We start from the raw sequence: 22,793 nt of genomic DNA, 5'->3' as shown, positions 1-22,793 counted from the left end.
GAATACTATAATCTTTAGAATGAGCTAGAACGTTTTTTCTTGAAAATCAAACTTCACACATGTAGACACTGGCATACATGAAATGACATTAATTAATACCCATCATCGACACCCTACTCACTAATGTGATGAAACCTGAGCATGGAAATAGTCATGGGACTTCAAATGCAACACCTTATGGAACTTGCATTCCAAGGAAGCCAAACCTCACAGCAGGTAAAACAACGATTGGGTTGTGAGATTGGCTCCGTAAGTAAACACCATTCAACAGGGTGGCCCAGATTTATGTATATGATTGAAAAGGTGTTATTGTCAGGAAACTACTAATGTTATTACCATGTAACATAATGGAATGTGAACATTAAGAACCTTAAATGTTTTTTCATCCCCTGTTCTCCATGGCGTGGTCCACCAATGTGCCATCCAGATCGATACACGCCTGAAGAAGAACCCAACTTTGAAAGGCATTCGCCACAAGAGCTGTGCTGGCATCTGTATGCGCACTCCTGGGCCTACCTGCACCTTCGCTTGCAAAACAGAACCGCTGATGTCGAATTTTGTGTTTATTCTTGCGATGGTTAGCACACTAGGGCCACTGCCTCCAGACTCAACTGCCATCCTCCATTTTACCACTGCATAGTTGTGGAGTATAAATACACACAATGTACACGCTGCTCTAGCGACAATTGATTTGCCGTAATTCCAGATTCGAAAACAGCAGGGGTCGCCCAGTCTAGCACATCCTTAGTCCCATTCTCAGGCTACACAGTGATGCATTTATTGATTCTTTTCATGCAGTAGTTTAAATGCTACTGACTGTGAAACGTCATACATAAATATGGGCCACCCTGTACATCAACAGGCTGTTAGTAAATGGTCTTATCGCCCTCGCTTATCTTTAAACTTTATGGGGTGTTTTAAACAGCAACTTGTAACAGTGCTATTGAACCTTTACCACAAAACTAAAAATTGGTACCAAAAGTCTCTGCTGGGTGACTTCCATGGTTATTTATTACACTATAGTTATTTTGTGCATACCTGTAAAAACTTCACCGTCAATTTGAGCCCCCATCCTGTTTGACAGTCATTATTGCAAACTAAAAGCCAGATCCACTTCTGAGCCGCTATGACCATGTTAGCTGCTTTCACAAAGACAACTTTTCAGACTGTGGCTTAAAGTGCTGATGACATTTAGTCTTGCAGATACAGCTACTCTCAAAGAAGCGACGCAGTTACTGTCTGCAAAAAGCTAATTCAGTAGACCATAGCACTGATTTGTAAAGCAGTTTTATAAAGGCCAAGATTGAAGTGGAACCCCTCCCCACCACCACTCGGTGGGTCAGACACTGTCTGGATCATCATAAGGCCATATCTCCCCCCACTTACAATACTTTGGCAAGTCACATTAAAAATCCAGCCCTCAATTCTGGAAACAAGAGGTCTCTGGTGAAATGATGCTTAGATGCTCAGTCACATTTTTAACACTACAGCAACTTTCTCTCCTAACAGACATCATATATAGCATCCAACAGACAGGAGAAATAGACAGAAGCACTAAGCTAAATTCAGTCATGTGCCTGGAGATTGAAATGAAGCAAAACGGACTAGTGGAGCTTAAAGAAAAAATGCAGTACTTGAAGAGATGATGAGCAGTTGATCCCCCCCGGCCTCAAGCTACCACTACCACCTTCATTATCCAGACCATACCTGCACCTCTCCGGTCCTCTGCTTGATATTTTCCTCCTTTTCCTTGATGTCCTGCTCCACAGATGTCTTCTCCCTGGAGGACCAGCACAGGAGACACGAATACTTAATTGCTGCTGACACAGAAGCAACAGAGAGCCAGCCCCCTGCTCCTTCAGAGAGCTCATTCTTCACAAGCATGGCCGCCAACTCTGATGATGCCAGCAGCTGACACTGGTCTACAGGAGTGAGAGGGATGAGGTGAATGAGAGAAAGTCTATGGGGGGGGGGGGGGGGGGGGAGGAGGGGAGGGATCTAGATAAAGAGGAGAGGGAAGGAGGGAGGATGAGAGGAGAGAGATGGAGGGCTAGCCTGCAAATGCTGGGTGGGTTATACAACACCTTGCGCCACAGTTAGCCAAATCCACCTGCTCCCTCTTCTACACACAATGAAAAGAGTGAAGAAAAAAAAAAAAAAAAAAAGAAAAAAAAAAACGCCAAGGGAGGTACGCCGAGAGCCATCTTCACAAATCAATGCAAGGAATTACCATGGCAACAGTGAACTGTCGGCAGCAGGAGACATTCTTTCCCCTTAGCTATAAACACTTTAGGTACAGTTGCTAAATTTAACATACAGTACCTGCACCTACAGTGTAAAAATGGAAAATAACTCCACTGGCTAAAGAGGGATGCTTTTATAAAGCTAGTTAAAGCCTTCATCTGCCTGTATGTGTGTTTTTTTAAACACGATTCATTCTAATTTTACTAGGGATTACATAAAAGAAGAAAGCAATAAAAAAATCCTGGATATTATTATTAAAACACACCACTCAATAAAAAAAAAAAAAAAAAAAAAACAGACTTGTTTCATATTGCAGAGGTGAGCACAACCAGTGCTTATTAATATGCCCACCTTAAGGTTGTCACAGTAGGTTCAAATAAAATTTGCATGTTGTTAAATCCTTTAAATGAGGGACTAAATAGCTTGGCTAAATATTTAAATTAGTGACACTTCAAAACAAAATACAAAATGAAAGAAAAAGAAGTAAAGCCTTGCAAGAGTGGCCACATTTAAGAATATAATCACATAATCAATTATAAATAAACAATATGCTCTATGCACAAATTTGGTTAATAATTTTACACTGAAAGCAAATGTTTTTGTCTCATTCCATACACTTTGACATAGACAACAAGCATGGGCTGGCATCCTGGTCAAGATGGCTCAAGGTTTCTTACTGGTCAGGAGGCCAGTATAATGGGGGGACAGAGGGAGACAACCTGTATAGACAAAACAGGTGGCACCCTCTCTGCATGGATTCCCACAGGGCAGGCTGGGAATTGGACTCCCGTGGGATAGCCCTGGATGATGCCAGGGGGAGTTACAGGGGAATGCCACCCCTTACTTCTGAATTTCCATGAAAGGTTATTAATTCATTGGTGAAATTAGGCAACTTAGTGTTAGTAAGTATTTGCATTCAACACTTATCACATATAATTGGCTACAAATGAACACTAAGAGTTGGTAAGTTTGTTTTTCATTGTTACACCTTATTTTGTCAACAAAAGAAATTTGTATTATCGGTAATTACAGTGGTTGTTTGAACTAATTTAATAAATTACATTACGATCAATGAAATTATCGTTTTATAATTTTATGGTAAGAGACTGCGGTGGGTTGGCACCCTGCCCAGGATTGGTTCCTGCCTTGTGCCCTGTGTTGGCTGGGATTGGCTCCAGGAGACCCCTGTGACCCTGTGTTCGGATTCAGTGGGTTGGAAAATGGATGGATGGTAAGAGATCATTTTTAATTGAAGTATAGACATTCTTTAAAATTTCAAATTTTGAAATTTACATACCATACCTTTGATTTGCGCTATGCATTTACTTTTTTGTCCTTATGTTTAATTCCACAAATTGTATTTCATATATGTTTTGATTTTTAATCAGTTTTGTACTGTTTATGAATCAATTCACATTTCTTCTCACTTTCCGAATTTTTTGGATTGCCTTTACCTACATTTACTTTTTTATTTGAAAATGAGAGTTAAAAAGCACACAGCATCACAAAGGCAGAGGAAAATTAATCAGTAGCATACACGTTCTGATTTTTCATTTAAACAGAATGAAAGAGTTAAAAGACAGGGTTAGAATAATATCTAATTTTGGGAATATCTAATTATTCATCTATTTAGTAACAGTTTATTAGCTACATTGCATGTATTATTATTTTTTAAGTGTTATTTAACTTATCAACAATGCAAAGAAATTGCATGGTACAAACACAGAATAACAGTGTAATTGGAAATTTATTTAATCAGGTAAAAGATCTATCATAAAAACCTGAAATTTGAATAGGTACATGTTTTGTTTCACAAGTTGACATTTTCATACAATTATATATATATATAAAATATATATCTCTACATATATGAGAAAGTCGAGTGGAGAACACTCCAGATTTTTTATTTATTTATTTTTATTTAAAGTTGATCCAGTGTCCAGAGGTTGAAACCTGCGACTGGCTGCTGCCCATATGGAGTTTGACACAACACTCTGGGATTCCTCTCAAATCCCCAGATAGGTCTAAGTTTAAGGTAACTAGTTATTCTAAAAAAGCCCTGTGTTTGTATGGAAATGGCCCTGAGACAGACTGGTGCTCCACCCAGGGTATATTTCATACCTTATGTTCAATGTTGCTGGGCTAGTCCCTGAACTCCCAATCAAATTAAATGGCTTTGAGAATGGAATATTAATGGCTCAGTAAATTGTACTCTGGAAAAGAACATTCTAGATGAAAAATACAAGCCAAGACCTATGCAACAAAATGGTTTGGTGCCAAAACACATCCTGGCAATTGTAACACTTAGTTCATACAACAAAAATTATATGAAACAGTGGAAAAATCTCTTCTGGCATTTCTGCTTGTTCAGAAAGAGTACTGGCCTGTGCTAAACCTTCTCCAGAAGCATCAGGAGAACTAAATGCACAAGAGAGTGAGAAGTTTAAACCCTATAATTGTATGCATGTTTTCAAAGGTTTGGGGAAAGGGTAACGAGAAGTGCATTTTGGAAAGAAGCCAGGAAGCACTTCTTTGCTCCAAGAATTGTGGGACTCTGGAACAAACTGTCAAGACATGCAGTTGAAGGAGAAACCTTAACGTTTAAGAAGTATCTGGATGAGATACTGGAACAGCTAAGCTATTAGGTAAAAAAAATGAGCTTAATGGACTGGTCTCCTCGTCTGTCAAATTTCTTATGTTTAAAAAATTAATAAAATAACGAGGGGTATGCAAATTATTCACAAGAGTTCAAAGAACCTTCTCTAAACTCAGATTTCAAGGCTTTATTCACGGATCCCATTCAATGGTTGGGTACCTTAACAAAACATAAAAATGGCTTGCACACTGTAAAACCAGCACCAGCATTACACGTGGCAAGGGTCTTTGAATTATCAGTTGTCTGTTGTTATGTACAGCAAGGGAAATGGCTTTAATGAGGGTCCTTTCTGCAGATGGTGTACATCTAAAGGCAGGAGTGTAGTACTCCCCTAGGTTTTATTTTTTCTTTTTAAAGTGAACATTAACAAATGGCAAAGATTAAGTGAGGTGCACATGTGTGATACATCTCTGTAGACCGAACTTTTATTTGTCCCAAAGGAAGAAATTTAGCACACATCAATGCAAATTGAAAGTACTATGAATCAGTATAAAGCACACACTCAAAAATATCATGCAGAACGAACTGACAGCTGTACTTTATATATTACATCTATCACATCAGTAACTTAACCAACAAAGGTAACGGCTGAAAACAGCCATCAAACAACATTCAACGTATGAACATTTTGCCACTTTTTTAAGATGTAAAAATCAGACACCAATCAAAATTCTAACAATTTACAGCTTAACACTGATAGGTTTAGGACATTTGTAAATTTACAGGCTATGAGAAGTTCATTTTTATGAAGTATAAATGAATATTACAATAATTTAATGTCATCCTACTCAAGGCATTAAATTTAATGCTCTACAATTCATTCAAAATTCTACAGCAAGGATTATTAAAATATACATAAATACCTAGCAGTGTAAAATTCATGCATTTCTGGATTGGTATCCACTTAAGTACAGATTTACTTACTAATGTAATAAGCAATAGTAGAGGTTACTAGCTCTAAATGTGAAATGTGCTAAATAAAAATATAATTTCCCATATGTTAGTATTTACAAGCAAATTTGTTTGCCAGCCTTTACAACTTTTCATTAAAAGTCATAATCCTACAACATAAGCAGAAGAAATTTACCAGCGATGTCCTTATTACACTTCCTAAATAGTAGACACAAGATAGTGAAATGCTCACAATCCTCCTAATCCAGAAAAAGAAACAACTAAAAACCATAATCGGTCTACAGAGTGATATAATTTAAAAGTTCAGGTGAACACAGCTGAAATGTGAAAAATTCATCTGATCTACTGCAGACAGTAGGAGAACAGCGCCTGTATTTCCTTTGAGCTATCCACTCCAAGCCTTCAGAGCTCTAATTATGTTTTACTGATGGTGGACTACAGTTTACTGGATTAAAACAAATTGCCTAATGTGCATATCATGATGGTAAAGTCTTTTGGAATACAGCATTGCATTTGACTGAACAGTGAAAGATCATGTCTGGTTTCTGCAGGGAAAGAACAAATGACTTAGCTAGGTCATTTTAATTGAAAGCAACATGGCAAGTTTGATTCTTCAAATAACATCTAATGCAAGAATCGTACCAAGCTGCAATTCACAGCATCTATCAGTGTTTTCAAGACCACAGGCTAAAACAAACAATTAAAATTTTAATGGATATACATCTTTTAAAAGAAAAACATACTGTCATTTGTCAAAAACTTCATATTTCTGGCATAACACAATGCTTAGCATAGCCGAGTCAAAGTTCCAGGGTCTTGAGTTCAAGCCCTCACTCTAACATTGTCTGTTTAGAGTTTGCTTATTCTGTACATGTCACCCAGTTTAACTGACCAATCTGAACTGGTCCCATTATCAATACATGTTAGACTGTTAGTAAACCTGCCTTATGATGTCACATGCAGGGTTGATTCCTTGCTTACACCCAATGCTGAAAGGCCAGGCTATGCCCCAAACCCCATCCCATTGACCCCCATTGACTTTGAAAAAGATTGAATATTTTTGTTTTAGGCATATGATGGGCTCAAGTTAATGCTTAGATCTCTGCCTAGAAAACTAAATTTCAGGTTTTTGTTAAATAAATAAATATGGCACTTTAATTATTTTACAGATATTTGGTTTCATATTCTTTGAATACAACCTGTAAAATCTAGTCTACTTTTAATGTATGCTGTGTTTAATCACAATATTAGCAGGAGTTATGGTACTAGTTTTTCATTAAGTAAAAATACAGATTTTAAGATAATCTACAAATAAAGCTTATGTGAAGAATATTTTATTGTGAAGATGCCTTTGAAGGCTATAATTAAGCCACAATAAAAAAAAAAAACATAAAACCTGAATTTCATACAATTACTAGGACCAGCAGTGATACATTCATCAATAAATACCACTAATTCTTCCATCAATAAGTAAAATCTGTCAGTGATATTTTAAACGTCACATATTCAACTCCAAATCTGATCCTACTTCCATAAATGATGGACGAGTATAAGTGACTGATTCCACATAAAAAACACTGAAGTGCTGTCTAAAATTCCCAGTTCTGTATTGAAAATCCAGAACACACGAACAAGCAGCATAGCTCAACATTATAAAACAGGTGTTTCTGCATTACAGGTCAAGCTATGAAAAAAATGTGTTGGCACATCCTGTGAAACGAGCACTGATGTGCCCATGTGACCTTGATTCATTAAACTGAAGAAAAGGAATCGTAATGTCAACTGTAGAACACCCACTATAACAATATAGCAAGGTGGGGGGGTTAGGGTAAAATTGATTCAGTTTCAGTACTAGGAAAGGAGCCACCTCCACATTTGGTGCAAGGGCCGCATGAGTTTCTCCAGTTTCATGCAAATAAAATCCAACCGAGTATTGATTTTCTTGCACTGCTGCAGCTCTTCAGTCTGAATGTACATTCTGCTTTTGACATTAATTCTCCAAGAAAGTATCAATAAACAAATGCACAGCGCAGTGTTACCTAAATAATCAGCACTTTTATGTTGGTCAAAACTGAACTGCAACTTATTCAGCTAGGCAGCATTGCATGCATAAACAGACACAAAATAAATCTCTCTCATATCCCAGCCTAACTACTGTGCATGTGCTGAATGCTAATTAATTAATTAAAATGTTCTTCAGATTTTTCTCTTGCAAATTTAAGGACTGCAGCACTCTAAAGTTTTGAATTTGCATTACTTGCTGTAATCCACTGAGGCAAAAAAGACGTTTAGACCTGAGTGAAGTGCTGCACCACTTCTTGTCTCGCTTACCTTTCACTAGAGGCACTGCGTTGCCTGGGCGATTTCAAGCAGTCCCTCACCACACGCATCATCATTGCGGCATGCTGTCCCCAATCCTAACACCGCATAGCCCCAGAGCTGCCCTTGATCTCCATATGGACATGAGCCATCAGCCCCCTCCTCCTTCCCTATCAACACACACACACACACACATACAACACAACACACAAACACACGTTTACAAGCAGAGGAGTCGTCAAACGTACTCCTTCACCTATTCCTCCCCTGAAGAATTTATTTCAGCTGCTCGGTCTCACATGAACACAATGGCAGGGGCAGCACAAATATTCAAATCAAGCAAATACGACTTGCCGTTGACTGATTGCCCTCCCTCTCCTTTATTTAAGCCTTGAGGCAGCTTGTTACACAGGAGAGCCAGCCTCTTAAAGGTGCTGCTGCTGCTCCTGCTTAGAAGATTGGACTGCTCCTATAAGGACGCCAGCCTCCTTTTGTCACTTGTGCTGTGCTTGGTGTCTTTCCTGGCCAGAGGTCAGGTCTCCCGTTAATTGTGTGTGTGTGCGTGCATGTGTGTGTGTAGGAGGGGGGTGTCACCACTTCTGACTTTACTTGATGGGTACTTGTTTTCTAAAGTGTACTGCTTATGATTTTACTTGCTCAACATTAGTTATATTCAACATTTTTCTGATGCTTAAACAAAAAAGCTGTTGCAACTTGACTTTGTGAATATGAGCAGTACTAACCTAAACTTCTGACTCTGATACCTGCAGACCTCCTGTTCTGTTGCTTCTGAAAGGTGGGGTGGGGGGGATCCACTATAATTTTTCTTTTGTTATTTCTAGCTATCACCCAATTAAGCACCCCCCCCCCCCCGCCCCACCAAAACTGAAAGGCATTAAGTGGGTATGAGGGTGCTATGTTATGTATCCCTCCTCAAGGCAGGAACAGGATATTAGATTTAGTCTAGGACTTGATTTATAAGGGTACTGCTGATTTCTTTTTTTTTCGATTATACTGAGATCACACAACATTCCATACAAATAGGTCAATTTTTACAAAAACAGGTTCAAAAACAAATCAACCTCCACCCTCAGGGTACTGCTAATTTCTAAGAAATCACATTCTGATTTGTCACATTTAACTTCATTTTTAGTTTGAAGATTTATTTTTCTTGCAAAAACAGAGTAAGTATTCAAACTTATATTCCATTTTAAAAATGCTTAATAGAAGACAGTTGCAATATAATGCAACAGTGCCAGTTTTGTATTTATTATATACCTGGCAAATTATAACCACTGGAGCCGAATGTTAGCCTCAGTGTTTAGTCTCACCCACCTCATTTTATTTTGGTTTCTCAACACCACCCACAAACAAAGACAACTCAGCCAGCAAAATAATTCTGTGTATGTGGTGAATGCAATGAAGAACAATGCAAGCAAGGCAGATGAGGAAAATACCTGCCAAACGGAAAGACTAGTAAATATATTGTGGTCCTGAGAGGAGACCCTGCAAGAATCAATACATTATATACACGATAGCCCCATAATGTTTTTCTGTCTGTACATATAAGCAAGTAAAATTATGCCCTAAGTGAAGGGAGTTTATTAAAGATTATGGAAAATCCAGAGCCTGATTTCACTCTGTACTGTTTTCCCCAGTACAGCACAGTTTGTTTTGCACCTCAGTAACAAATCTCCAGGGAGACAGAGACTCCTGGTCCTAAGCCACTTTACAGTGTTACTTGGGAACACTCAATACAATATACAACACCTGTGTCTAAAATTTCACTGAACCAAAACAGCGCTCCTGTTTTCACAAATTGCTGTTGAAAATAGAATCAACAGCATAAGTAACTTATTTTAAAAATTCTGAACATAGTCACTTCTGACATGCAAGTACAGAGATTAGAGGTGTACCTCAGGGATAATGGAAATCAAACAGACTGAGATTAATTGTGCTTTTCTGGAGTCAAGAAAAGTGAAAAACATACAGACTAATAGAGCTGGCAATGAAGTGTGTCAATAATGGTTAAGAGATGCCTTTCACTTAATAATAGCATACAGCTATTCTGAATTCTCAGGACACATTCTAGATCGAGGGTTTAGTTCTGGAGGGCTGCAGTGGTCTCAGAGTTTTGTTCCAGCTCCACTGCTTAATTACAAGCCAATGCTTACTGATTACCAGAGCTTATTTAATTTTATGGCTTGTAGTATTCTTATTATGCCAAATCAAGTCAGGTCATTCTTACATTGTACGTTTTCCTTTATTAGGATATGAATCAAATGAATCGCAGCCCAGGGCCAATTTGTAACTTTGAGTTTACATTTCGTAGTTTCATTTCTTTCTAAATCTTTTATTAAAACAAATATACCATGATCAAAACACACATGTAAAAGGGATGAAGTCTGATGAAGAAGTGCTGGTTTCCTTGTTATGTGTTTCTCCTCATTAACTGCAGACAGTTAAGAAAATAATTTTAAAATTAGGGGGTAAAAAAAAAAAAAAAAAAAATGACTTGAGAATCTTGAGAGTGAACAAAAATGAGCCACAAAAAAACTGACTTGAGCACTAAATGCTTCAGTAGCAATTGGCTTCTTGTTTAGAAACTGGTCCATATTTTGTAAGGGGTGTAAAGATGGTGCCACACAATTATTTGCAAGCACAGGTTTATATGAAAAAAATTCACCAGGCTCCATGAAAATATCCCATACACTCACCTCTGCAGCTCCACTATTTCGTTGTTCAGAGAATCCAGTTCTTTGATAGCAGAGAAATCAGCCATTAAATTACCTGGAGAACTGCTCTGCTGAAATAAAAACGAATGGAGAAGAGTCTTAGAAAATCCACTGCAAATAATTTAGGTCTAATTTACAAAGACATGCCTGTTTTGGGTAAAGTGCCAGATGATTTTAGGTCACAGAAAAAGACGAAGGTAGAATATACTGTAGCTCGTTCAATTAAGTATTTTCCTCCTAAATGATTCTATAAGTGTTAATTAAATTAGCATGCACTGCAGAGTATCGCTGGAAGGAATGTTTTGCCTTCTCTAGATTAACACGTAGACAGCAGAACCAAATTCCTCAATGTTGAGTGTCAGTTTTATTAAAATTAAGCATGCTCCCAATAAACTGATCAAAGTGTAAAAAAAAGTATTAAAAAAATGATATATATTCCTGTGCGATGAACAACTCAATTAATAGTAGCACCTAAAAACAGTTTAAGCAATGACACCAGGTAGTCCGCTCCCCATAAATAGACAAACTTGAAAAATCTTAATTGTGTTTTCAGGATTTTGCCAGATCATGCAGGGGAGGCCAACTCTACTGTAACACCTGATCTTGCATTGAAAAACAGCAAATTTAAAATAAGTACCTATTAAAACTAAGGTAAATATTGGTGTTTAAGATATCCGATGCACATGATCTGCTAGGACAGTATCTTCCAAATGGAGAGGACTTTGAAGTGTGGTATTCTCAAGATAAAGAGATCAACTTAAAACCAGAGTTCTTATTTTTTTTGATCAACAGCTCATTTAGCTTCCTCCAGGTTCTAACACCTCGTAAACAAACTAGAACCAGAACAAACTACTATCAGTGGTGGGATGCATCCTGGGTATCAAAAGCTCACAGACAAACATTTTAAGCACAAAAGATTCATTTTTGTGGAGTTGTAAAATGGGTTTAGGGTATGCATCACACTTTTTCCAATTTTACTGTTGGTCTTACTTTCAATCAGCATTTTTCTTTGGAAAAAGGAGGCTTTGACTACACCACACCATTTCTCTTGTAGCACATTGATCTCATATTCCTTCATGACAGCGGTATACCCATTTATTACTTATTCCCCTTGAATGACCACTCTTTTCAAGTCATGTTCCTCATCTCAGTTCTTTTTCTCATTTTTCTTTTTTTCCCCATCAGGCCTGTATGTGCTCTTTAAACCAGTCCAGCTTATCTATGTTCTATAGGGTGGTCCAGATCTAATTATGCAACTTTTAATGCAATGCAGGAAAACAATGCAAGATAAAAGAATTGTTAGAAATATCTTGCAATAAACGAATGCAGGGCAGGTGCTGCCATCTATCGGCAACAAAAAGAATGTGAATTCTCTATGTAATAAACTTAAGTTATAGCGTAATTGCATAATAAGATCTGGATCACCCTGTATAGGTCTATATGTATCAGTTATTGCCCACAGGTTTTTTTTAAGATACAGTTCTTTCCTCCATTATAGTCATGGAAGCCCAGTTTATGCAGCTTATTTGTTTTTGCAGGTGACTTATTCTATAAACATTCTCTTAAAAACTCAATTTTGTGTAAAGGGCTTTACTGTAATGCTACAGATTTTTAATATTTTAGAAATTTTCCTCTAGCCTGTTTAAAGTATTAAATAACCTTGTGTTGAACTGTACATTCACATCATGATATTATTAGCAGACCTAACCAATAATACAACTTCCCAGACATATATGAATTTATCTTAAACTCATTTCAAATATCTGGTACTGCTTGTATGTGAAATCATTCATGTCATTATATGACTCAGGCAGAAAACTGTCTGCATTTGAGCCTGCATGAATGAGTTAAAACAAACAGGCATTAATACTATTAAATCTGTATTGTTTTTTCAAATGTTTTATTTCCAATATTTATTAATTTTGAGTGTTGTGTATAATTGCTCTCACCTTAATGTTTGTATGTTTTTAAAAAAAAGGTCAAGTGTTATATCACAGCCCCCTCTAATTGTAAATTGAAGTCACTGGTCAGCATTAAACACCATTTAAAAAGACATCAGCAGGGTACAGAAGGCACATTTTTTTAAGAAAGTGAGGTATTTGTATGAAATTTAGTGAAAAGACAGGATTATATGCCATCCTTTTCATGAATATCTTTGCAGAAATGTTCTAATTGCAATGATGAAGAACATAAATTGTTTGATAGTTGTGTCAAGAACACCAAAGCCACTGGGTACAGAAGGGTGTCAGAACTCCAAAGATGCCATAACAGCCTAATACATTTTACAAATTTATTTCATTAAACTTGTCAAGTTAATTAATAGCTAAGATATCAAAAAACCTCAACTTTTGTCAGGATCCCGGCCTCAACTACAGGACTTAGTAGTTTGTTCCAGTTTCCCACAACATTTTGCATTAGAATTGGTTTCCCTTTTGAATGTACTTTCCCTTAACATCTACCAGTGTTCTCCGTTACATAATTCATTAACTAAAGAAAAGTGTCAGATATATGAGAATCTTGTGTTAATGCTTGGCCCCCCATTCATTCAAGAGCATGTTTTGTGTAGGTCCATATTGGATTTACAATTAATATTCCATTCATTAACAAGTAGCACTTCTCATGTGTCTACATTAAATGCATTTCCCAGAGTGGCTTTAAAGCTTAGGTTGACTGCTTAATAATTAACAGATTTATGGAATTTGGAATGAAAACCTGGATTTTGTACAAAAACATTTTTTGTAACGTATAAATCCATGATAAATATTAGTTGCTTCTTCTGCTGAAAATGGAAACAAAACAAAAAAAGATACTGCAGTAACATAGTACATTACAAAATGACACAGTGAAGCAGACAGAGATCAGTAAACAAAGCCATAGTAATAAACAATTAAAATAAAAATGAGCAAGTAGGAAACACTAGAAAATGAGAATTATAAAATATCAGACACGCCAAGTAACACCCAGAAAAAAAATCAGCCAGCTGAGAATTGGACAATCAATCAATAGTGCAGATGTTTGTACATAATAACAGTCTTGGGATAGGTCAAGCAGAGGAGTTAAAAATGTAATGGTCTGCAGGTACTGATTTATACCAGATAGTAGAAAGCACATACTGTAGTTAATTATTGGAGTGTGTAAAGTTTAACATTACAGGATACATTTTCTTCTGTCATCCCACATAAATGTCCTATATGGATAGCAGTGTGGCTCCCGTGATCAATAAGGCCATTTAAATAAGCTGGCAAAAGGTGCCACAGTGCAGTTGCCATACTAGGCTGTGATGTAGCTAGCAGACTGTCTACTGTGTATCTGAAGAAATCATTGAGGATTTAGGAGATCAGATTAGCTTTCTTCTGCATCCTCGAAAAATGAATGTGCAGTCAAACCTTCTTAATAAGACGTAGTGTTAAGGGACCAAAAAAACCCCAAAGTGATGCCAATCACGAAAAGTTTAAAAAGGTTCCCGCAACTCCATCTACAGAATCACCAATTTTCTTGAAGACTGTAACCTTTTCCCTTGTCCTGTGGATGGTGCGGAACAAATTGTAATTGAACCATTCAGTAAGTAGTTTACCATGCTCCTAGAAGGCACTCTCACCATTGCAAGTTCTATATAATCAGTAAAAGTCATGATAGAATTGTGCTGTGCTTGGAAATACAACTGCATGTTAATAAATAAAAAAAAAAAGTGCAATGGACTGTGCACAAACTCCTGGAATGCTCTGGGGTTCGGAATAAGCATTCCCACAAGCTTGGCAGTCTGAGGTCAGGGGAATAACAGAGTTGAATGCTGAGATAAAGTCAATAACAACTCATAATTGCTCCTTTTATTAAGATAGTTTAGTGTTTTGTGGATGGTTGTGAAAATCTACCATTGCTATTCTTGATATCGGTCATGGCCGACTGCTCAAAGCACTTCATGTTGTATAAAATAACTAAGGCTAACCTTGAATAAGAGACACCTTAGCTATTGCAGCATGTACAGCAAGAGAGTGTAGATACAGCAAGAGAAAGCAGCCAGCTGAGAGCATGAAAAAGAGAATGTAAAAAAGGCAGAAAGTTAGGCAACACTGTACTGATCAAATAGCAAAACTCTAGGAAACTGAAAAATGTTTTTCACCACAGAGTAGGCTTCAATGACACAGTTAAATCTGGTCACATCTAACTGAAAGGACTCATTGGGAAATCATGTGGACATCTTTCCAGTTCAGTCAAGTCTGAAAGGCACCATCAGGCATAAGCAGGTTTACATGAACCCAGTGCCGAATGCACTGCTGCTAAAGGTCCAAAAGTTTCTTAATCTGGCTTTCTCTCACCCCACCCATCCCCATACCTTATGTATGACACCTCGGTCAGAAGGAGGTATCATGTCTGCGGTTAGCACATGTGGAGGGTCAGTTCCTTTTACCAACTTCTGGTTGATGAGATGTAATGCTAAGGCAAACTGCTCCTTGGAAAGTTTCCCACAGTCAGCTGTGTCACAGAGCTCCCTGTATGACCAAGTCAGATATATTAGATGAAGAGCTACCACATCTTTACCCACACAAATCATTTCACATGTTACTTTCAAATCTGGCACTATTCAGTGGTTTCAAGATTATTACAGCTATAAATGTACAAAAATCCAATCAAAATCAGACAACAAAATTACTTACAATAGAGGGTTGACATACCCTGACTTGTCATTCATCTTACTATATACGAGTATAGTGCACATATATCCTGCTTAATCACATAAGAGGATTTGAGCAAACAGAAAAATTACGAAAAAAAAGAAACCTTTGTGTACATAGAATAGATTAGAATTTAGAAAGAACCAATTAACCAGAAACTGTGCTAAAAACCATAAAAAGCAAAGAACAAAGCTTTATGATACTGTGTAGCTAAAAGACCTGAAAATGAAATTCCCAGATACAAAATCATAGGTGAAAGAAATACCGTCTCAAAAAGAGAAACACTTTTCTATACATTTTTGCAAAGATGGCATAAATATGAAATACAGTCGTGCGTCAATTTATGGTCGACCAAACTTAGGCAATTTGTACGTATGGTAGAGTGCCATAGGAACACAACAAGGTAAGAATGTTCTAGAAATGGCCAAAACCAGTCAGAGTAATAAATCTTTCATTAGTATTATTATTTAACAGGGACGCATGTTTTCTGACTCTTGGAGGACCCTTTAAGGTTTGTTTTCAGTGGCACTGCTCAAAATGGCTAATTCTTATGCATTCTGCCTGCACCGCCTTCCTTCCACCAGTGTCTCTCCAACTTATGGTCCGGCAACTCAGTTTTCCCTTCCAAAATTAATTGATGACCAACTAGCAGCTACTGTGAACTGCCCCCTTGGTGGAACGCACATGATTTGGGGACCCCCCCTTGGTGATAGAAGCTCACTTAGAAATACGGAAACATACTGTAACATGCAGTGCTGCTGCTCACTTAAGCGACCCACTCGTGAACCAATGACCGCATTCTGCGACCCGGCCCCATTGACTCGAGTCATGATTTAGTGGTTGAGAAACACCGGCTTAGGTAACCCATTTAAAATCCAATGATAGTTAGAAAACACTGCCTTACATGGACTGACTTGAAGATCGGTTTGTGCTACTCGTCACCAGCAATTAAAGTATGCCTATTGATGTCCCACACCAGACCCTTAGAACATCAGCTGCAATGACCTGTACACTTTGTAACCGCCATATGGCGGACACGTCGCCAAATGGAGCCATAAGTTGGCGCATGACTGTATTGGATAACTGTATAAAGTTAATCATTACTGGAATTAAAACAATGTACTGTATTTCTGACAATATATAAACAAACAAATAGATAATTGGCTCCTGCACCTTACCATATGTGAGCCAGCATGGTGGAGGGAAGTCCCGTTTTCAAAAAAATGTCCCTGACCTCTGGTCCAGACACCAACCCATCTTTATCTTTATCTGTCTTCAAAAAGATTTCATCATACTTGGCTTTGTCAGCAGCACTTACTACCCACTGTTGAAAGAGAAGAGGAAAAGTGAGAAGCCACAGGGGCATAGAGGTGGAGATGTGGGGAGGTCAGGGAGTGGACAGAAAGCCAGAGGACAAGCTGAAGATTGATGTGGATGGGAATAGACAGGTGGTGATGGTGTGTTAAATAAACACACAAATAAATGAATAACAGTCTATTATAGAAATGAACGACACTTATGAATGGTACCATTAGCACTCCAACACTGTTGATTAATATTTTCCTACAAAAGAATACCTGTAAGCACTGCTCAGGAAGATGCATTAATGGAAAGGTGCGTCATAAAAATGTAATAGTTCTATTTGAGCATGGCATTCTGGGACTGCTTCATGTCGCTAAGAAAGAACTGAATAAAATTACAATGAACGAACAGGTTGTACCCATACCGGCAAAGCTTTAGAAGCCGCCGCATTGCTGGCAGGAAGAGATTGTCGGGACTCCTTGGAAGAGGGAGGAGAAGGCAGAAGAGGCACTATGCTGGGAAGAGTGGCTTTCTTCCTTTTAGATGGTGGTACTAGAGCAGCAGGCAAAGACATTGGCACAGGCTCCTTTTCTAGGGCACGGTATACAAGGTACATTGCCTGCAATACACAGATGGAGAGAGAGAGAGAGAGAAAGACAATGGATGAAGAAGTTCTTCTGTACAAATGAAAAGGGAGGCATGAAACTTAAATGCAGTAAACAAGCCCCTCCCACATTTAAATGTGAAAGAAAGTTCAAACTAAAATTATTACCAGAGGAGGACATAAGATAGTAAAACAATAAAATATGCCTGTAAACTTCCCAATATTTAGGCAGTTGGGAATTTCACGTTACTAAACACCAACCAATATTAAACTAAAGTGGAGCAGTTAAAACTGATTAATAGCAAAACTGCTACACTAGAAACTCACTTGCGTACGTTTTAGTGCTAAGGTTCCAGAAGTAACAAGAAACACTATAAACATTTATAAGAACAGAATAATTATGAAAAGCTAAATTCTAATTCACAACTTTCAAAGAAAAAAAAAAACTTTCTAATATTTGGCAAAAGCCAGTATGGAGCTAAAAACATAAGCATGATAGTAACAAATTCAATTTGACATTAAAGCAAAGAGGTGATTTTGCACTTCAAAAGTCTATGACAAGCAACGCTGTTTGGCCCATTTTACTTCCATGTAAATGGAACTTTAGTGATGGGACCAAAACATCGCTATCAAGTTAAAATTCAGATTCTGATTCTAAGATGTTCAAAACATTGAGGTAAGTTTTAGCATGGCATTGGTCGATGGAAAATCAAAATTGATTTTCATCTGTTAAAGTTACAATTCTTGTTGGAAAATTATTATTTATTGTTTTTTGTATAGTGCAGAGGTCCTGAATGACTACATCCCAGCAAAGATGGAACATTTTAGAACTAGTGGTTTCCAAGGTAGCAATACCGATTGGTGAGACCCATGTACAACGATAACAAAAAAGACCCATCTTCTTCAAACAAGCTGCATCATGCGGGCCTTGTTAGAGGCTCCAGGCCAATTGTTTTTGGTTCAGTTGGGTCCAGCATGTACCCCCATATCCTTCAAATACAGTCTGAACTATGTCCAACAAAGACTGCCACAGTAATTGTTTAATTTAACCTGGATTTTTGTAGTTTGTTCCATGGGACTAGGCATATTGATTTGCTAAATTTTTGCATGAGTAGTTTGAGATACATAATTTTTTAAATGTACATGTACACACACTCAAGCGCACACACACACACACACACACACACACACACACACACACACAGAGAAAGAAAAGAACATAACTGACAGCTTGTTTGCCCTACTAGATCATATGCTTGATGATGAACAGAAAGAAATGAACAAATGTACACACAAACACAACTAGATCTGTAAAGTTCAACATGGACAATGACATTAAGTCACTCCGTACCAGCCTATCTATGCAGCTTTTTTACTTGACCAAACTGGGTTTAGTTTGAAATGAAATATTATTGAAGTTGTTTGTTAGATCAAATTCCTGCTCATTTTACTCTAGACCACATTTTATTTGTGTACATACACTTTACACAAGTTAATCTACTCACTGTATTTTGTATTTTCCATTGAGTGACTTCCTGTGGTATAAAGTGAAATTTGCATGAAAGTACTGAACAGACCATTCCATACCGATTTTTTGAACTAGGTGTCAATATAAATGGTAGAGCTCAAGAATTATACAAAACTTGTTTTACATATTTATTTACAGTACTGTTTGACGGGGCTGACTTTATAATGATCTAATTGTAACACAAGTATTTCATGTCCAGCAGAAGCATTTCTACTTGCTCTACTGCCATCTACTGATTGACTCTATAGATGCAGACATTACTGTTCAAATGTCAAAAACCGTCAACAACCACTCAACAGAATTAAAAATTGCACATTTGACTGGCTACCTAGAAGAATAAAAATGTCAGGAAAAAGAAGTGTGTACAGTGTATGATATCTTATTAACTTACTTTCTTCTCTACAGGGTCATAGAAATATTCCTAGCATCATTGGGCATAAGGATGTAACTGAAACTAATCCTGGAGAGATTTCCAGTCCATAGCAGACTTGTACTAATTTAAAAACAGAAACTCTTCTTGCAATTGAAGTAAAACACATGACAAGCACTAAAAACGCTACATTTCAAATAAAACAAATTAAGATTCTTTACCACAGCAAATTCATCCCGATCCAGCATTCCATCTCGGTCAATGTCACTCAGCTCCCAAACCTACAAGGGGAGAAAGAGAGAGACGGAGGAAGAGAGAAAGTACCTTTTCAGCAGACATTTACATAATATTTTTAAACATATCCTTTCAGATATTCACTATGTTTAGGAACATCAAACATTTTACAAGAAGAAGAGATGATTGATTCTATTAAACTTTGCTTTTTTCTTTCTAAAGATGCTCTATCTGGTCACAATTTCTAAATACAGTAGTGTCTAAAACTACATTTTCAAAAAATGAAGTTACAAGCAACTCTTTGGCTTTCAATTGTGCAATCATTTCTTATGTCATAAACAATGCAACACCACATTGTTTAGTATTTAGTATCCAATTGTTTAGTGTTTAGTATCCACTGCATCCACTAAACAGTATCATCTCCAGACAGAAGAGCAGTTTCAGTGACAGACTGCTGTCACCGTCCTGCTCCACTGACAGACTGAGGAGATTGTTCCTCCATCACACTATGCGACTCTTCAGTTCCACCCGGGGGGGTAAAAGTTAACATTATACAAAGTTATTGTCTGTTATACTTGCATTTTTATTACTCTTTAATTTAATATTGTTTTTGTATCAGTATGCTGCTGCTGGAGTATGTGAATTTCCTCTTGGGATTAATAAAGTATCTATCTATCTAACAAAATAAAAACCTGCAGCGCATTAATTTAATGAAAGCAATTAACAACTCACACCTATCTCTAAGATGCAAATAAATATTTAATGTGCAGGCAGTCGATTGTATCAAATTGATGACCACACTTACAACATTATTGCCCAGCAAAATAAAATCTGAAACTACTTTAAGAAGCAGCACTTCATTTCATATTCAGCCCACTTGCTCTGGTAAGGGTCACACTGACAAAGAATGGAGCTGAATTCAATCTTCAGGGATATTCATGGGAAACTCCCAGGGACCCCATGCCATAATGAATGAGACCGTAAAAGCCTATAGGTTATAGGACTCTACCAAGTGTGTGACCTTGTTTGTTAAATTCATGGACAGTATAAATACAGCTAAGAGAGTGGGACAGCATCCATTGTGTGAACTGGATACACAGTTCATTTACCCACAACTCTAACCCCTGTAGATATTTTGACTGCACCTCAATTGTGTGTGTTCTTGATTGAAAAAGTAGAATAAAATGTATAAAATGACTGCTGTCTTCTGCCAGGTAATAGATGGCGTGAGGTGATACTAATTGTTTGATGACTGGACACTGAAAGAGAAAAGTGATGATGATGATGTTTTAAACATATTGGTAATACTTATGCAGGAAACACAAACTTGTATAATTTTCCCTAGTTATAAATAGGAATACCTACAGTGCACACAATTCCTGCAATACTACAGTCAATGCATTTTGATGCAACATTCATTTGTGTGCTTTTGTATTTTTATCTTCACGAACAGGTTAAGGAAACTGCTTTTTGGTAGGTATTTTATCTTGCGCTACACTTAACAGGGGCTTGGATCTCATGCCTTCTCAATGGTACAGAAATGGTACTGCCATGATGTCGGACTGTTCCCCCCACCCAAACCCCTAGGATGACACACTGATTTTCTCGCCATGAGGCAACTATTTTAGTATTTTTATTTCATGGTTAGTTCTCAGGGCCTTTTTACAGAAACTAGTGGAGTGTGTGTTCTACTTGCCTCAGAGGTATCTAAAAGTTGTCATGAATGTTTCCATTTGGAGTATCATGTTTCCCTGCAGAAGGCACACTGACGCAGTTGTAGTGCTGCTGCCTCGCAACAAGGAGACCAGGGTTCATACCCTGTGTGCTCCCTGCATTGAGTTTGTATGTTCTCCCCATGTTCACATGGGTCCCCCTTTGGGTTTTCTGGTTTCCTCCCACAGTCTTTAAACTTGCAGGTTTGGTGAACAGGTGTTGCTAAATTTGCCCAAGTGAGTGTGCGCACACGCCAAAGTGTTGTTAATGCCTTGCGCCTGCAGACTGCTGATGACAGCTGCCCTGGGACCCTGCCCTAGATAAGCAGGTTAGGAAAATGGAGGGATGTTTCCTTTTTATAAGACGCACATAGCTGACCACACCAGGCAGATGAAGCTGCTTCTTGTTTATTTGTAATATATCTGAGCCACAGGGAGGACCTGCTTGCACTATATTTGTAGGCATCGTCAACGATGGATATGAGTGTAACGGAACCAATATGAACTGGTAGTGACTAAACTATATTTGCCTGTAACAGGGCATGATTTTAAAATGGACTTAAGTGTTGATTTTGCCAGCAATCTTTAACTTTTTAGGTGATACACTGGAAGATAATCTAGAGTATTTACTTAAAATGCAAATCAGTTTCAATGATTGGAGTCTTTTGTTTTACACTCAATTTCCATTGCTTACAAAACGGTGCAAAAAAAGGAGTCCGCCTTCTATATATGGGTATGTATTAAATCCACACAGATAGAGGAGTTTAGAAGAAGCAAATATTTTCATGTAGATAAAATGGAGTCCTAACAGAACAATTATGAATTGCTTGAATGGTTTTACACTGGATTATGAATCTGAGCAGAAACAGGGAACAATTTGTGTTAGGTACAGAGAAAGTGTAGAATTGGAAGGATTTACATTACTAGAAGCACTTTTTTCCAGTGCATGAAAGGTTCAGTTTACGATAGAAATATAAAAAGAGATGTAATGGTGCACAAAGTTAAAATGTGCATACAGTTAGCTATGGTATAAAAGGTCTGCATTCTAATCTGTGTGTTAATGTACATAATACTTCAGCACCAAAGACATGTTGGCAAATAAAAATCAAAACACATACAACTTTGAGAGCAAGCAAAATTTCAAATTCTAAAATAAAACAAACATTTGCACTTTCTTAATGCAACCCTATAAAACATGAAATGCACCACCTGATTCTGTCTGTGATTTGAGGATGCCTATATCGTTCAACTACTCGGCTAGATGCACCTTCTCCTAAGTAGTAATTAGATAGTAGTTTCCAAGCCCTAATAGTCAGCAAACTTTTTCTACAATTACTTTTCTGTGCAAACAAGTTTTTTCCTATGCAAAGTCAAGTGTAAAGGCAAGGTTAGCCATATTAACTTGATCTTTAAAATGGAACACCCAGTGCCCTGTTTTACTGTACACATGGAGAACTGCTGCATAGCCAGCCACAGTCAAAGTAAAGATACCATCTGCCCATGA

The 22,793-nt window shown here is 37.5% G+C and overlaps 1 protein-coding gene across 2 annotated transcripts in view; it reads right to left on the bottom strand.

Moving 5' to 3' along the window:
• Positions 1-22,793, bottom strand: part of eps15 (epidermal growth factor receptor pathway substrate 15) — a 79,360-nt gene that overhangs the window by 18,534 nt on the left and 38,033 nt on the right. The window contains exons 8-13 of one of the 2 annotated variants that reach the window (XM_028812444.2): positions 19,565-19,624; positions 17,266-17,460; positions 16,718-16,863; positions 15,200-15,356; positions 10,849-10,937; positions 1,708-1,780 (exon numbers count right to left, since the gene is read on the bottom strand). In XM_028812444.2, the coding sequence (XP_028668277.2) occupies positions 1,708-1,780; positions 10,849-10,937; positions 15,200-15,356; positions 16,718-16,863; positions 17,266-17,460; positions 19,565-19,624 (720 nt within the window). The remainder of the gene's footprint in view (positions 1-1,707; positions 1,781-10,848; positions 10,938-15,199; positions 15,357-16,717; positions 16,864-17,265; positions 17,461-19,564; positions 19,625-22,793) is intronic. The other variant, XM_028812445.2, reaches the window with a different exon arrangement.

The sequence above is a fragment of the Erpetoichthys calabaricus genome, chromosome 10, assembly GCF_900747795.2.
Source record: "Erpetoichthys calabaricus chromosome 10, fErpCal1.3, whole genome shotgun sequence".
Taxonomy (NCBI): Eukaryota; Metazoa; Chordata; class Cladistia; order Polypteriformes; family Polypteridae; genus Erpetoichthys; species Erpetoichthys calabaricus.
Note: the sequence above shows the minus strand (reverse complement) of the source record. Positions and strands in the feature narration are given on the sequence as shown.